General features: G+C 38.9%; 1 protein-coding gene across 3 annotated transcripts in view; it reads left to right on the top strand.

Annotated features, from left to right (window-relative positions):
- ITSN2 (intersectin 2) overlaps positions 1-15,741 on the top strand; it is a 79,119-nt gene that overhangs the window by 20,199 nt on the left and 43,179 nt on the right. For all 3 annotated transcript variants that reach the window (XM_057390410.1, XM_057390412.1, XM_057390411.1), the window contains exons 3-7: positions 10,550-10,642; positions 11,933-11,996; positions 13,110-13,273; positions 14,522-14,719; positions 15,077-15,173. In XM_057390410.1, coding sequence (XP_057246393.1) covers positions 10,550-10,642; positions 11,933-11,996; positions 13,110-13,273; positions 14,522-14,719; positions 15,077-15,173 — 616 coding nt within the window. The remainder of the gene's footprint in view (positions 1-10,549; positions 10,643-11,932; positions 11,997-13,109; positions 13,274-14,521; positions 14,720-15,076; positions 15,174-15,741) is intronic.

Raw genomic sequence — 15,741 nt, forward strand, 5'->3', positions numbered from 1 at the left:
AGCTTGCCAAATTGCAGGTTGCTGGCAGTTGAGAAACTGTAATATCCAGGGAAGAACTCTGTTCCAAATTCTAGTGCCTAAATGTCCCTATGAGCCACTGTCAAGGTAGGATTAGGGGCTATGATATAAACTGGTACCAATGGTTGTATGAACATGAACTGAACAGTTTTTAATTTGTTATATTTTAAATCAAATCCCCGTGCATGCTAGGAAAGTAATATTGTATGTGTGCTGGATATAGTTGGCAGGTTCTGTTAATAGGTAATTTAACAATTTAACCTTCTGAGGAGTTCTGTGTAAGCAAACTCTCATTCTTGCTTCTGTTTCCTTTGTGCTTTCTTCCAGTTTTTCCTCTTTTTTTTTTTTTTTTTTTTTTTTTTTTTTTTTTTTTCTGCCAGGACTAGAAATTACAAAGAGGAGGGTATAAAGAGTGATCAGAGTTACAGAACAGCTTCCATATGTGGAATAATTGTGTTGACTGAGACATTTCAGCTTGGAAAAGAAAGAGTGGGGATAGTGGAAACAGTAGATGTCAYCTTCCCAAGGTCATCCATTATTTTGTAGGCAAGGCAATGTTAATTAATCTCTGATAACACAAGGATTAGCCAGTATCAGATGAAAGTACAATTGGCAGATATCAATCACACAGAGCACTTTGCACAGTGTCAGATAAACAGTGAAAGCTGTAGGAAGCTGTGGATGATGAAATGTCTTGGATTCCTTAAATGATTGGGGATCGGTGAATTTTCCTTCTACTGATGAGGTACCACCTCTGGCTGAGGAGCTGTGCTGGGGCTGAGGAGACATCCTGGAGCGGTACCAGCACATGCTTGGCTCAGCCTGGTGCTCTGTGCCGGGAGCTCAGCTGGGGGAATATTCAGTCTCTCATTACTATGTTTTGTTTCCTGAATTATCTCCTAATTTTGTTTTATTCCAAGATTATTCAGGAAATGCCTCTTCTTTTTTTTTTTTTTCTCTCCCACCCTTCCTGTATAATTTTTTTCTTTGTTCATTTATTTTCCTCTTCTCTTTTAAGTCTCTGTCCAAGTTCTCCATTGTAAATATAACCCATCAGCCTTCCTCTTGATCCCAGACTTCCTCCTGAAGTCTGAGAACTCGGAAATGTGTTTTTTACTCTGATAGCCAGATAGTGATGAGAACTACAAAAATTACTAGAAAGGACCTGATATTCCTGACACAGAATTCTGTTCTGATATTGTCAGTGTATGTCTTTGTGGGAGAATAATTTCCTTTACTGCACCTAATTTCAAGGTTCATTTTGCATCCTGTTGCCTGGTATTTTTACTGCCTGCATTCTCTTGGTGCAGAAAGATTTATTGGCTGCCACAGATGGAAACTCACCTGAATCTTATTAGTTTTGCTGCACTCYACAGAGATTTGCTAGACAATAATTAAACAAATTGTCCTTTTGTAAATTTTTAATTAAATCATAGGGTGTTTTGTAAATGCTGRTGAGCAGCAGTAGCTTAAAACATCMRTTTCCAGGGTTAGAGAAGTTTTGTCTAAGCTCTGATGGTCTTTTTCCACAAACGTGGGACTAAATTTTTTTATTTTCCTCATGGGAGTCTTTGATACTACACAGGTTGATGAATTTACTCAGAAAAGCTTCTGACTTGTCCTTAACTGAAGGGTCAGCATCTCCTGCATCCCCTGTATCAGGCTGGGAAGGAAGGCCATGGAGTGTGTCAGCTGGAAGTTTGCTCACCTTGAAAGCAAATGGAGRCATGTTGTAAAGCTGGAGAATTTGGCAAAGTATGATTATATTATGCTGTGATAATATTGCTTACTTGACCTTTTCAAACATTCCGTTGGAAAGACTCTCGTTGGTGTGACTTTTTTCTTTTCTTCTTTCCACGTCTAAAATCCAGCCAAAAGTATGACTTGCAGGTTTAGGGAAATGACCATTCCCCTGTGCTGGGCACTGGAGAGGATAAACCTCAGATCCTGTGTGCAGTTCTGGTCCTCTCAATTCAGGAAGGACATTGAGGGGCTGGAGCATGTCCAGGGAAGGGAACGGAGCAGGGGAAGGGTCTGGAGCACAAGGAGCAGCTGAAGGGAGCTGGGTGGGGCTCAGCCTGGAGAAAAGGAGGCTCAAGGGGGTCCTTCTGGCTCTGCACAACTCCCTGACAGGAGACAGGGGTGGGTGGGGGTCGGGCTCTGCTCCCAGGGAACAAGGGACAGGATGCGAAAAAATGGCCCCAAGTTGTGCCAGGGGGATTTAGATTAATTATTGGAAAAAAATTCTTTACTGAAAGGGCTGTGAAGCACTGGAACAGGCTGCCCAGGGCAATGTTGGAGTCACCATTCCTGGWGGTATTAAAAGATGGCACTAAGGGGCATGGTTTAGTGGTGGCTTGGCAGTGCTGGGTTAAAGGTTAGACTCGAGAATCTTAAAGGTATTTTCCAACTTAAATGTGGTTCTGTGATTCTAGGCACAGACAGAGCTGTGATTGGATAGAAGAATGGGTTTGTTTCATGTGTTGCACCAGTATTGGTAACTCAGCAGCTACAGCTGATTCCACTGTTTCTCCRGAATTAGGCAGACAGTAATTTTATATTAATTGCTGGTATTGGTTCTAGATTTGGCAAAGGCCTTAGGTTAAGCCCAACTCTGTGCCAGCTTCTTCATGTAAGAAAAGGCAAAGTTAATTAACTTTCAATAATAAAGCATGAGTTTACCAACATTGCATGTTACAGTGATTGCACTTATTGATGATAAGTAGAAAACCCGCTTCATTAAAACTTAAAGAAACCCTATTGGCTAAATTGTCAATAATTTTACTGAAAACTAGTRTAAAAGGTAGCATGCTCATTTGAAGTTCAGAGTACTGCAAGTTTATGCACATTTCTTTTGCACATTTCCTAATGTACTTTGACATTAGTGAAACTGTAACAAAACTTTGTTTGGAATTTTTTCAATAATTTTCTTCCTTGGTGTGTTGGTTTGCTTTTTGGTTTTTTGGGTTTTTTTTTTAAGTGCTTCCATGGAATTGGCAATAATTTAATTAAAAAGGATATTGTGAAAATGGATAGCCTTAATGAGCGAAAAGATTCTGTGATATTTATAAAGTGTAGAAATACTATCCTCTTGTTACAAACTGATAGTTTAAGTGCTTTSGAATACTCAAGTGTGCTGTAGAGCTCAGAAAATAATTGGATCTCTGCTGTTAGCATGGATTACACTATTATGTATCTCTAAATTGTTTTGGGGATTATACTCCTCCTTAAAAGCAAGGATTATGTTTCTGCATTGAGATCATTGCATGACACGGAGTGTTCTGTGTTTTCTAATGTTCCTCCTTTATGGATAGATTTTGTGTGTCAAAGTGGGGGCTGCCAGTGGCAAGATCACCAAGGCAGAATTCTGCAAGTCTCACAGGAGCAGGTGGATACTGTAAACAAGATCAATATTTGATTTTAGTGAGCTGCTCAGCCTGAGGGTGCCCAGTATGTAAAATATCTGGAAATTTTCTACATAATGTAGAGGATATGAAATGCAGTGTGGCTGCTGTTGCTTTGTCCACATTTCTGTATTTRCTCTTCAATTAAGCAAGCTTTTCTTGGCCAAATCATATAGCCTTGCATGTGCCTGACAGTATATAACAACCTGTCTGCAGGYACCAGACATTTCTGGATAACACACCAGAGATGCTTGAAAATCTTTAACAATTCTCTTGGCTTCAGTGGGCACAATTCTTGTAAATTCAGTGAAAATACAAAATTGAAGGRGAATCATGTTTCCSTGTGTTTAACATGCTTTAGCTACAWGTTTTTCCTTTTAGCTATGCACACTAAAAGAAGTTGCTGAAATTATTGTTAAGCACAGAGATACTCCTTTTCATTGGCAGCTGTCTTGGTGTTGCTTAACACACTGAGAGCCTCTGTGGAGAGTTTTTGATAGGACGAGTAGTTGGGGGATTGATGTATTCTGGAAGGAGATTACTTGTGGCTCCTGCCATGCCCTGAGATCATGGGAGCTGGGAATAGCAGGTGCAGTCCCCAAGGAAGAACAAGTGATGCTTTGGGATGGACCCAAAGTCACCACTATATTAGTTCATAACACATTAGCACTCCTAAATAAGGGTAAATACTGATTATCAGTCATTTTCATCCTGTGTTTGATATATAGAATCAACAGTGAAGGAGGGAAGCAAATATTGAAAATAGCAATAACACTGATAAGGAATCTCAAATTCAGRCTAATGGTAAAATGTTCTGTATATTTTCAGACTCCTGGAGTGTTTACTTACCACTGAGAAAAAATTAGAAGTCTGATTTAGCATCTCAATTGGGAGTGTTAAATCCAATCTGTGAGAAATACTTCTGTGGTAAACTTATCTGCAAACACAGAAAGACTGGAATTATTAGATTTATCTCAATATGTCCTAGACCAGACAACTCTCTGRAGGCTCCTAATTGGAGACTGTAATGTGATTGCTGGTTGCATTAAGGAAAACCCCTTAGCAGCTTGAGGCATATTGCTGCATGTCTGCACTGAAATTTCCCCATCTTTAAACATAGGGATAAATATTTATTTATGGTCATTAKGAAGCTTCATGCTAGTTTTTTTGATAGTTAAAGAGGTGGTGGTATAATCACTCGTCCTCATGTACTAGGAATGCTCTTTCAATTTAGGTTTATTATCTCTGTGGTGTTAATTAACTTTGTAGGTCGTAGGAGCATAGTTTTTATTAGAGAAAAACAAGCAATGCCTGTGAGTGAGAAACAAACACAGTTCTCTTGAGAATGTGAGAAATGTCTTATGGTTTTTCCTTACCACTACTCCTGCTGCTCTCTCTACAGCTATCCTTTGCCTGTGGCAATACTAGCCAGTGGCAGAGGTCTTACAGAGCATTTTYAAGTCTATTTGCTTTTCTACTGGGACTGCACTTTCTTTTCTCCATTTTTTTTTTCCCAATGGTAATTTACTGTTTTAAGGAATGAACAATGCTTGTTTCACTTTTGATGTTGGCAGCCCATCAAAGCAAGTCCTTGATTTTATTCAGAAGGTTATTGGTCTGATGAATGTTGTAAAGATGTTTCTGGAGCTTTCCTGAAATGCTGTGATCCTGCCATAAACAGACCCCCCTATTCTCACCTAGAGAGGTATCTTATTTAAAATGAACTTTAAGGAACTGAAGGTGTTTAATCACCAGCATAGTTGCTTATTTCCAACACTAGAAAATTATGAGTGCTGCCACACTGAAATATTTGTTATATGAGGATGAGGTCAGTCTGTATTTTGTCAACCCTGAGAGAAGTCTTGAGAGTTAGGTTAAAATCCTATTTAGCTTTGGGTGTTTGGGTCTTTGTCATCCCACATGGACTTTCTACGTGGGCAGATTCCACGTGTGACATTGAGCTCTTGGATGTGTTGTGGAGTTTTGGACTGAGCGAGTGAAGGAGACTTCACTGTTGATTAGCTGGTTTGGAATAGGGAATCTGTGGAGACATTTCTATGCCTCAAGTCCAGGTTTCAAGTATTGGATATCAAGAACAATTCCCAGTGCTGACATTTATTCAGACTTCTCTARAAGTACCAGTCTTCTCTAGGAAAGAAAGTTTTTCTGTCTTCCAAAAGTCTTACTAATATAGACATGTGGTTTTTGGTAAGCAAAAAGAGCAAGTGAAGACATTGGTTACTTTGTTCTAGGGAAAGTCTTTGTGGGGAAAATCTCTGGAGTTCAGCATTTCTTGAGTTTTGATTTCTGAAAAGGCAGGGTAGGCAAAWACAGTGYTKGCTTCATCTAGGTGGGTCTTGCTTYATGYATGAATTTGTAAGATTCTAAAGAACCTATTTTRAAGAATAATGATTTAATGAGGTATCTTCTTGTCAGAGAGATTCCACTCTTCTACCCCTCCAAAATTTTACCAGCTACAGCTGAGAAAAAATATTTATCTCTTGAAGATGTCCGGGAGATTTATGCTGAATCAGGAAAGTAGTAATGTGCTATTCATTTTCTGCAGCAATATCTCTAGMTCAAGTAGTAGCAATCATTCTAATTTTTGGTGGGGAACTGATTTGTAAAAATTTTGTATTTCACTGCTGTTTGGCGAGCTAAAGGTTCACCATTGGTCTCTGAAAGAGTTTACTGCTTCTTGCCCATCCTGTGGTCAGAGGGGTGTCTCTGAAGAGCAGACACCTATAGTTTTCTTTTCTGATCCATGCATGACTTGCCATGAAGAACAGCAATGTCTCTGTGCAAGATTCATTGAATCTCATTTGCAGGCAAGACATTTCTCAACCCTGGAACTGAAGGCGTGCTGGTGCAAAAAACGGCTGAGCCAAGCCAGATAAGTTCAGATGATACATCTTGGATGGCAGATGTTTGACTCTTCCTGCAGTTTTGCCCTTCCAAGAAAAGGAGTAGTCTTCCTTCATCACAGTTCAGCTTGCCCAGAACTTGGTTGTGTGTGAATCATGCAGTGTAACTTTTCYCAGAGTGGCACTAAATGTCTGTTTTTACCACTTGTGGTAGTTTTGGGAAGCAGTCACAATATTTGTGAGGGTTGTAGCATGATTTGATGGTGGTGGCACAGAAGAAGAAAGTTTCAAACCTATTCTGGCTGTGTTTTTGTGATGATCTTGGTTGTACTGTAGATAAACGCAACACTTTGGTGTCGTGATGTGCTTTCTGGAMTTGCCAAGACCTTGTGAGTCCTGTTGTTCAAAGTGTTTATTTCAGATAGACTGGTGTGGTATTTTCTCATGGTATTTTGAGCAATCTTAGKATGACCTTTTCTCTACACAGATTTTACTTTGCTTAATTGTATTGCCAAGTGATGGCATGAAAAGAGCCACGAGCACCTGGTTAAGCTAAATATAAGTGCTCMAAGTGCTTTAGCCTTCCCTCTTGTGCTGTTCTCTTTATCTTGTTTCTGTGGCATATGGGGTGGGAGTTGAAAAAAACAGTGAATGCTTTAAATATTAAGTGTGGGTGGGGTTTGACTGCCTTCACTGTGGATCCTACCAGAAGCACTGGTGGCTCTTTTGGTTGTTTGGTTTTTTGTTTTTTTTTTTATTTTCAACAAATAGTTTCATTGTCCAACAGTTCTTAACCTCTCTTCAGAAAACAATGACCTGTTCTACTTCAGGCTGCAGATGGCAAACTCTCTTARGTGGTGCTAGGGTAAAACTTAATTTTCTGGGTCTTTGTTCAGTTATAGACAAACACCAAAAATCTCGCTGGGAGATCTGTGCTGACTTGAATGGCTGTCCTCTAGGTCCTAGTTCCTGCTATGATTATATTTTAAAAAATCTGTAATTTTAAAGATTGGATTTYAAGACCTACTACATTATTTTCTTCCATGCCTATAAAGAAACCAGCAGAGAGCATATCTTYGTGGAATTAATCATCAGAAAAGTAAGATTTTCAGTCTCTGACCTTAGGGAAAGGGAAATTTCTGGAATTGTTCTTACTTTTGAAAAGAAATTATTAGCAAGTTGGTATTTTCAGGATATATATTCAGTTCTCTGAAACATGCCCACAATCTACTTTTGATAATGTGTATTTGTAGTTATCACTATTCCATGACAGTAGCTGCTTGCACTGACTCACTRGGACTGTGGAAGGCTGTAGAAGCACTTGTTGATATAGTAATTTAGTTTCAGGCAAAGATTGTTTTTTGAAATGACATTTATACTTGCAAGAAACAGGGTTGTTCAGCCTGCAGAAAAGGAAGCTCCAGGGAGACCTTTTCGTGGYTTTTCAGTAGGGAGCCTGTAAGAAAGATGGGGACAAACAGTCTAGCAGGACCTGTTGAGATAGGAAAAGGAGTGATGGTTTTAAATTAAAAGATTGTAGATTTAAAATAGATGTAAGGTAGAATTTTTTACAAGGTTGGTGAGGCCCTGGCACAGATTGCCCAGAGAAACTGTGGATTGCCCCATTCCTGGAAGKGTTCAAGGCCAAGTTGGATGGGGTTCTGAGCAACCTGATCTAGTTGAWGATGTTCCTGCTTCTTGCAGGGATGTTGGACTTGATCATAGAATCACAGGCACAGATCAGAAAAAGCTTAAAGATGTTGTTTGAGAGGTTTAAGTGTGCAAAATATCAAGTGTGAAAAAAATGGTGACGTTCTTGGGTGTATTAAGGAAGGCAAAAATGAGAATGAAGGGTGAATGTGGATCTTGACTCACTTGTTGAATGAAATTTTAATCATCATCCAGCTGCAGGTGTGAATCTGGTGATTTGCAGACCTGCAAGGTTTTAACACATTTGAGACAATGCTGTGTAAAACTTCAAATTCATGGCTGGAGTGGAAACCTAATTTACCAGATCGTAAACCAATTCTTTGAATACAGAAATACATTMTATTTTCAAGRTTGATWGCCATCTTCTGCTTAATTTGTCATRTATAAATAAGAAATTGTGCATATATAAATAAAAGTTGCCTTACAATGTAAATTGGATTCTTTAGAGGGGTTAAGGTGATGGTCATAACTCCAGTCAAGCACTGGTTACTGTGTTTTTATCACTTTGCAGCCACTGATCATGTGAATATATTGTGGTGTGGTCTTAATCCTTCTGTTGTCAGTTTTAAAAAGCTGATGAGTGTTGTAGTTAYCTGTTTCAAAAGATGTTTGAAGAGGTGTATTTAATAGAAAGAAAACATAATGTTGTTAATATTTTGGTTTCCATAAATGAAAAAATGGTCAAGCCCTCTGATATTGCTGCTGGCAGCTTTAGGAGCATTTTTTCTTCTTGTTGAGATAATTTCTATAATCATAACCACATTGTGCACTTACCATTTGTATCTTCAAATCAGCATTTCAAAGAAATCTAAGTGCTGCTCTAATTTTTGCCATTGGGCATAAGTTGTCCTCATTTGTGTCTTACAGTAATACAGTGGCCATCGACTTCGACGCATCTGATTTAGATTTACTGCACTTTTTTATCAGTGTCTAACCTAGATTTATTTATACTCATGTGAACAGAAGGAAAAAAAGGGGGGGTCTTRAAGTACAATTTCACATGTAACCTGCAAGAAGTCTCTTTCAATGAGGCCACACTAAAAAGAAAAGGTATATCCCCAAGAGAGGGAAGCAAAAACGCCAAATTCAAGTGTGTAAAGGTTGTATCCTAATGCCTTCACATCTTTTCAGTCATACGTCTCCCAAAGGAGTTTTTGATGTGTTTTCTTTGGGTCTTTTTAACGATTTGTATTTCTCTGTTAAGACACAAGGGCAAAAAAATCTATACACATGCAAGAAAAATGACAATTTTAGCAGGACCTTCTTAAGTGGAGACAAGTCTTTTTTGGAAGATGTCTTTTTTTATGTGGATAAACACAGATGAGAGATTACTAACATCATTACTGTGTCTGTATTGGCAAGTACATCAACTCATGGTCCCTCCACTGCTGTTTTTCTTTGAAAATCAGTGCAAAAAGCTCTTGAAATCTGTAGGTTCAAACCTTTGAAATAAGGTTTATGTAGGAAGGGGGAGCATTTTGTAGTAACTTTCTTTCCAAGTGCTGTGGCATTTAAAGCAAGTTGTTGATATCTTATTAGAAGAATTATTTATTCCCTTGACTGTCTTTTTGTGAGCAATACAAACACTTCAATAGATTAGTAGCTCTTTGGAAGTGGGAATGCTCAGCAGAATGTAATTTTAGAAGTGTTTTTCATGTAATAACCTTTCAATACTGTTTTGAGTGGTTCCATTCAGAATTTTGGCTAACACTTGCATTCATTGATTTGGAAAATTAAATATTTGTCAAGAACTTCCCAACTAAAACTTCCTYCTACTTAAGAAACAAACCCAATTATTTCTGGCAAACTGCTTTTCCTGCAGAGAACAAACACCCTGACCTTTATGCAGCAGTTTAGAGCATTTCTGAAAATCCATTTGCTTCTGCCTGGTATTACCAGCATAGCTGTGTAAACACAGTTATTCCTTGTAATTTCTCATTCCCACTCTCACGCTGTAATATTTTATACTTCATAAAGTGTTGAAAAATATGACAYGGGAATTGCATGCTGTTTAAAAAACACAGCCCAAAATGTCATTCCTTTGTGAGATAAAACCAAGATAATTTTGCTGGCAGTCCCAGTTTAATGTTTCGAGTGTTGGGAGGACGAGTGTAAGTCTTTTTGGCAGCTGGAGGGTGGTAACCCTGTGCATGAAAACCTGAGTGCCATTTGTTCATCATTGAGCCATGGGAGTGTTTGGCTCGCTCAGGGGATGGTGAGACACATCCTGCCCGGGCTGCAAACAATCAGCAGCGACAGGAAGCTGCTTTGCACCAGCTTTGAAAGATGACAGAGCTTGTTTGAAAGCTGAGGGTGAAGCAGTCTGGCTGGGGGATTGTCTCAGCTCAGCTTGCACATCTGGGAAGCAGGTTTGTGTTGCATAACATCCTTGCCAAACTGGTAGGAGCTGGGTGTGTCTACATCTAACTTTGTCTCTTGAGAAAGCCAAGCTTTTATTTTTCAAGTGACGTGCTTTATTTTTGAAAAATTTCAATCCGTTTGGTTGTTCACTGTTTTTTTTTTTTTGTTGGTTTGTTTYGGGTTTTTTTYCAGGAGGTCCAAACATATGGGCCATCACCTCTGAAGAGCGGGCCAAGCATGACAAGCAGTTTGATAGCCTTAAACCCACGGGAGGTTACATTACAGGTTGGTCCGAGTCTCTGCATTACACATTAACTTCTGTGTACACATACCTATCTCTGTAAAACAGTTCGGGAACTTCATCCTATTTCCAGCCCTTTGTTGTGTGACTAATAACCRTATTCTTCAGGCAAACAGCCACAGGTTATTTGTAAACTTAACAAGCTTTCCTCTAAGGTCTGGCACGGGAGGACTGTTTTGTTTAACCCTGTCACTTCTGCAGCCTCCAGCTATGTGCTGCCTTTCAGAAACCAGAGAAAATCAGGCACAGTTTGTGCTCAGATGGGAGGCTGCCAGGAAGCACTTAGAGTAGCTATTGTGGCAAGTGACACCAAACACAGCAGAAGTGGCTCTCCTCAGTCTGAGGAGAGAATGCTGTACTGTTAGATGTCTTTGTTTAGAGGAGGAGGCAGGGAGAGGGATGCTGACAGCTTGTCCTTGTTAGCAGCTGCTTGAAATTTATTACCCGTTGGGCCTTCAGCAGGTTCTGGGTGGACTGTTGGCATTTTGCAGGGGCCTGCTGTCAGTTCCAGTTGCACTCAGCTGCTTCTCCTCTGAAACAATTGGGTCACAATTCTGTGCACCTTAGAATTCACAGGTTTCAAATTTAAAATCTGCTTGTGATATCAAGAAAGACCCAAGTTCATTGGCAAAGATGTCTTAATTTAAGAATTGTTTGTGGGGACGGGGGGTGGGCCCTAAAGAGCAGCCCTGATGGCTCCTACTTGCCCAGCTATCTATTTATGCCCTGTCTAGTTGCTCCACTGGCCCTGCTTTTCCTGGTTTGAGGCTGGAAAGGGCTGAGGACAGAACGGGAAGTTGTCTGTTTGGAACATGCACGTTTTCTGGCTAAGTGGCACCTTAACTCCTGCTTTGGCCAAACAAAACAGGGAGGTTGATGTTTACCTGCAGCTGAAAGRTATGCAGTCCCAGGGACTACCCTTGGGCCACAGCTGGCTCTACATCTGCASGCTTTGTTATTTATTTGGCAAGTACTTGAAATGAAAGGTTGTGTATGAATATAAGGGAAGAGAGAGCTAAAAGAGTAACCTGAAGTCTTTGCTTTAAGCATCTGTAATTCRCTCAGATGTAAACATAAACATCACTGTCCCTGTTGTGTACATGGGTATCTGGCAATCACTGTCACCAGCATTAAAAGCTATAAAAAAATTCTGGAAAGCTTGGCATTCCACCATGGGGATTTCTGTCGAAAACCTGATCCCCCAAGAGAGTGCTGAGCTCTTCCAAAATCTGTCTCTGGTCTGAAGTCTGCCTTTTATTCCTTGTTTATCACAGGTGATCAAGCACGTACCTTTTTTTTGCAGTCAGGTCTACCATCTTCAATCCTTGCTGAAATATGGTAAGGYGTTCTTTACTKTTTGATTTTCTTTTTTAAGATAGGAGATGCATAGTGTTCAAATATTGCCTTTGGTGTGTTGTGTTGTTTCACAGAGACTTTCAGCAGTYAGARTAGAAAGTGTTGTCTGAATCATGGTTTTAGTTTTATTACATGTGGAGGAAGGATTCAGCCCATATGTACCAACAATTAATTAAAAAAMMRKWARRAAAAAAAATTAAAATAACTAAATGCAAGTTAGTTTATTCTTCAGACACATAGAAYCATRKAATTGTTAAGGTTAGAAAAGACTTCTAGGATTACCAAGTCCAACCAGCACCACCACCACTAAACCAGACCACTTCAGTGTCTGAAAAAGAGGGGCAAGGTAATTTTTCTGTGGGCCTTAGGGTTTTATGCAGAGCAGTAACAGCATCAAAGGAAAAATGTAACTTAAAATTAGTCTGATTTTTTTTTCCTCCTAATTTTATTTATAATCTTGTGCTTGGTCCTTGCATGCTTAAATATTAATAAAATTTTATATTATCTGTCTGACCAGAAATTTTATTATGTATGCACTGTTGCATATATTTCCTGTTTGAATTAAGTTTATTTGGATAAGTGTCAAAAGGAAGACAGTTGTGGGTATCATGCTTAGAAAACCTCACCACACTGTGAATTAATGAAGTTTTCATAGCAGTGCATAGTGCCTTTAGCAGGTTTCTGCATCCTCCTGCATCCTGTTCCAGATTCTTGCATTAATTCCTTACCTTACTAAGGATTCATTAAAAATAATTATTCTGCCTAGAAGCATGGAAAAAAGCATAGCAGAGTCTTGCAGTAGAGGCAACAAGTGAATCCACTGGGCAAGAAGACTTCTGCTTTCCCAAATGTTTTCCTGCTTTCTCAGGAATTAASTATTTACTATACAGCAACTTCAAAACTGAACATGCAGAAGTGGATAGTTAAACTTCTCAAACGTCTCATATGAATGGTGTCAAAAGTAGAAAATTTACTTTGCAGTAGTTTCTTGTTTCYGTGTATAAATCCAGTAAATAAATCTGATAGGAAGGCTTCTTACTGTTTAAAAAATAAAATTTCCATTTGTTCTCTAATTTTATTTTTTTCTGCTTTAAGGACGCTATCAGACCTGAACAAGGATGGGAAAATGGATCAACTGGAGTTCTCTATAGCCATGAAACTCATCAAGCTGAAATTGCAAGGACAGCACTTGCCTTCAGTTCTCCCTCCTGTCATGAAACAAACTCCAGTGTTTTCACCACTAATGTCAGCTCGCTTTGGTACTTATGAATATATAATTACTTAGTGTTCAGAGGTAAAAAACCACAGTTAATTGCAGCCAAATAAAAGTATTAATTTGACCATGAGMGTTTAATGAATCAGTGGGGTAAAAAAAAAAAAAGTATATTCTGATTTAGGAAATTCACCGGGTAACTTTCTTGATATTCTTGATAATTAGATYCTTTGAAGACTTCTAAAATAAAGAAAAATGTTTATTGAATTTTGACAAGAAGGTCATTCACATCTGCTATCTGACTTGCAGATGGTCTCATTTTATCTCCCTCCTACTCAATCACCTATATATGCTCAGGGTTTTAAAGTTAAATTTAGTAAAAGGTCCAAAGTTTTGGTAGAACAGCTATTTTATATATTTTTTTCAAAATGAATCAGATTGTCTATTTTGGTCATATGATTAACTGAATAGAATTACTTTGATTTTTTTTTTCTGATAGTGTTTGGGGATTTAGTGCATGCTTGTTATTGTGTTGTTTTGCACAACAGAATCCCCACAATGACTTCAGATGGATTACAAAATGAGTGCTGACTTCTATGCTGAAATTGAATGTATGCATCTGTTAATTRCATAACTATTTGAAATGTCTGCCCATCACCAAATCGCGTGTGTTTGGGTACAAGGGCATGCATTTGCAGGGAGCTGAGGTTGGCATTYAGTTCCCTCTATTAACTTTCCATCCTCTCACCAGCACGCTGTTGTTTTCCACAGGATGCAGCCAGTAATTCAGGTGCCCTTATTTGCCTCAGGCAGCTGCCTCTAGAAACCTTTTGCTAAGCGTGGGTCCCTAATAAGGACTTTTCACCCCTGTGGATTCTTCCAAGGCTGATACTTGGAAGAGCCTTAGTTCAGAAACAGCMTCAGCTTTTCCCTGCAGAGGATTGTCACAGCTTTTGAGGTGTTGTAATTGTCTCTCAGGGGYCAGGCTTGTTGAAGAACTAGGTATAGCTGCAATTATAGAAAAMCAGATCTTATTCTGTTGTGAAATAGTAGCTAAGCTCACACTGAGAATTAATTTGCTTGTCAAGATTTTTCTTTTTAAATTCCTGTTTTTCAGTATATTTTTCCCTGTGAGCTGTCATGTATAAATTTAGAGAAAAAGTTGAGCACCTCTTTTAATTCATTGCATTCCAGACACCAGTTCCTTTGTGTAATTTCTCCCAGACAATAAGAGACCCAGTTTCTTGCTGAAATCCTGCAATATTAAACCGTGAATTATTGGCTTTTGCTCTAGGAATGGGTAGTATGCCAAATCTGTCCATGCCAACGTCTATGTCTGCGATCACACCATTAGCTCCCATGTCTCTGACCTCCATGACTTCCATTCCWCCTTTGGTTATCTCTGCTCCCCTGGTGCCTTCTGTCAGTACGTCCTCGTTGCCAAATGGAACATCCAGCCTTCTGCAGCCTTTGTCCATACCATTCTCCTCAAGTAAGTATAGCACAGTCCAGTACTTGCTTCCCCAGTTGTGAATCTTATTTGCTCTGTGGAATGAACAGGAATGCTAACACATGCATGAGAATTAAAAAAAAAAAAAAAAAAAAAAANAAAACACCCTACAACAAAAAAAAACCCAAAAGAAAACCCTACAAATGATTTTTCTCCAAAGTTCACATTTGTTAATTCTGTTCTAACTAGTTAATCATAACAAGACACTGATTAACTTTTCTTACTTCTATCAAAGTGAATGTTGATTATAAAGATAATACTTTMTATCTACTTTGTAATATGTATCTTTGTATGTGCTTTACAGTTTTGGGGTTAATTTGTTGTTTCTGTTTCTTCCAGCGCTGCCTCATACTGGTTCTTTAGGCCCCATGGGAGGAGGGTTTGGTGGTTCCAGTATGCAGAAGGCACAGTCACTAATCGATTTAGGATCTAGCAGGTATGGAAATTAAGTTTAAAATTGTTGGATCCTAAGTAGTATGCCTTCCAAAACTTAGGTAGCATTTCTGTTTTCAAAGAATATTTGTTAAAAATCTATCTAATATGATCTATCAAGTCTGAAAGAAGATTGTTTTATAGGCACAATAAGTAGTATTTTCAGTAAATTTGACAAAATATCCAGAGTGAGCAGGTCAGATGAGCAGTGCCAAAAAGGAGGGAATGTACCTCATTAAAAATAGAAACAAACCTTACCAAGTGGTTATAAAAGCAATGTTCATGCATTTTGTGCTCATTCATTATTGAGGGCACCATGTAATCAGCAGGCATGTAAGAATAGGATTTGTTATCAATATTTATGTGTGAATTTGTTTTTTGAATTATAGAAGATTACGATTCTTTGTCATCACCTGCTGTGGTTCACTGATTTTAGAGCTTTGCCACAGACTAAAGTGAGGGACTGGGCTTATCTCTCCAGTTGGGCATCCAGGGGTGTCTCCCAGAAGATAGTCCTGAGAGCACCTCTGCCCCAGCTCTGTTCCATAARTGACTCAGAGGCTCTTGCACTT

The sequence above is a fragment of the Malurus melanocephalus genome, unplaced genomic scaffold (assembly GCF_030028575.1).
Source record: "Malurus melanocephalus ecotype Western Australia unplaced genomic scaffold, MMel_1.1 scaffold_26, whole genome shotgun sequence".
Classification (NCBI taxonomy): domain Eukaryota; kingdom Metazoa; phylum Chordata; class Aves; order Passeriformes; family Maluridae; genus Malurus; species Malurus melanocephalus.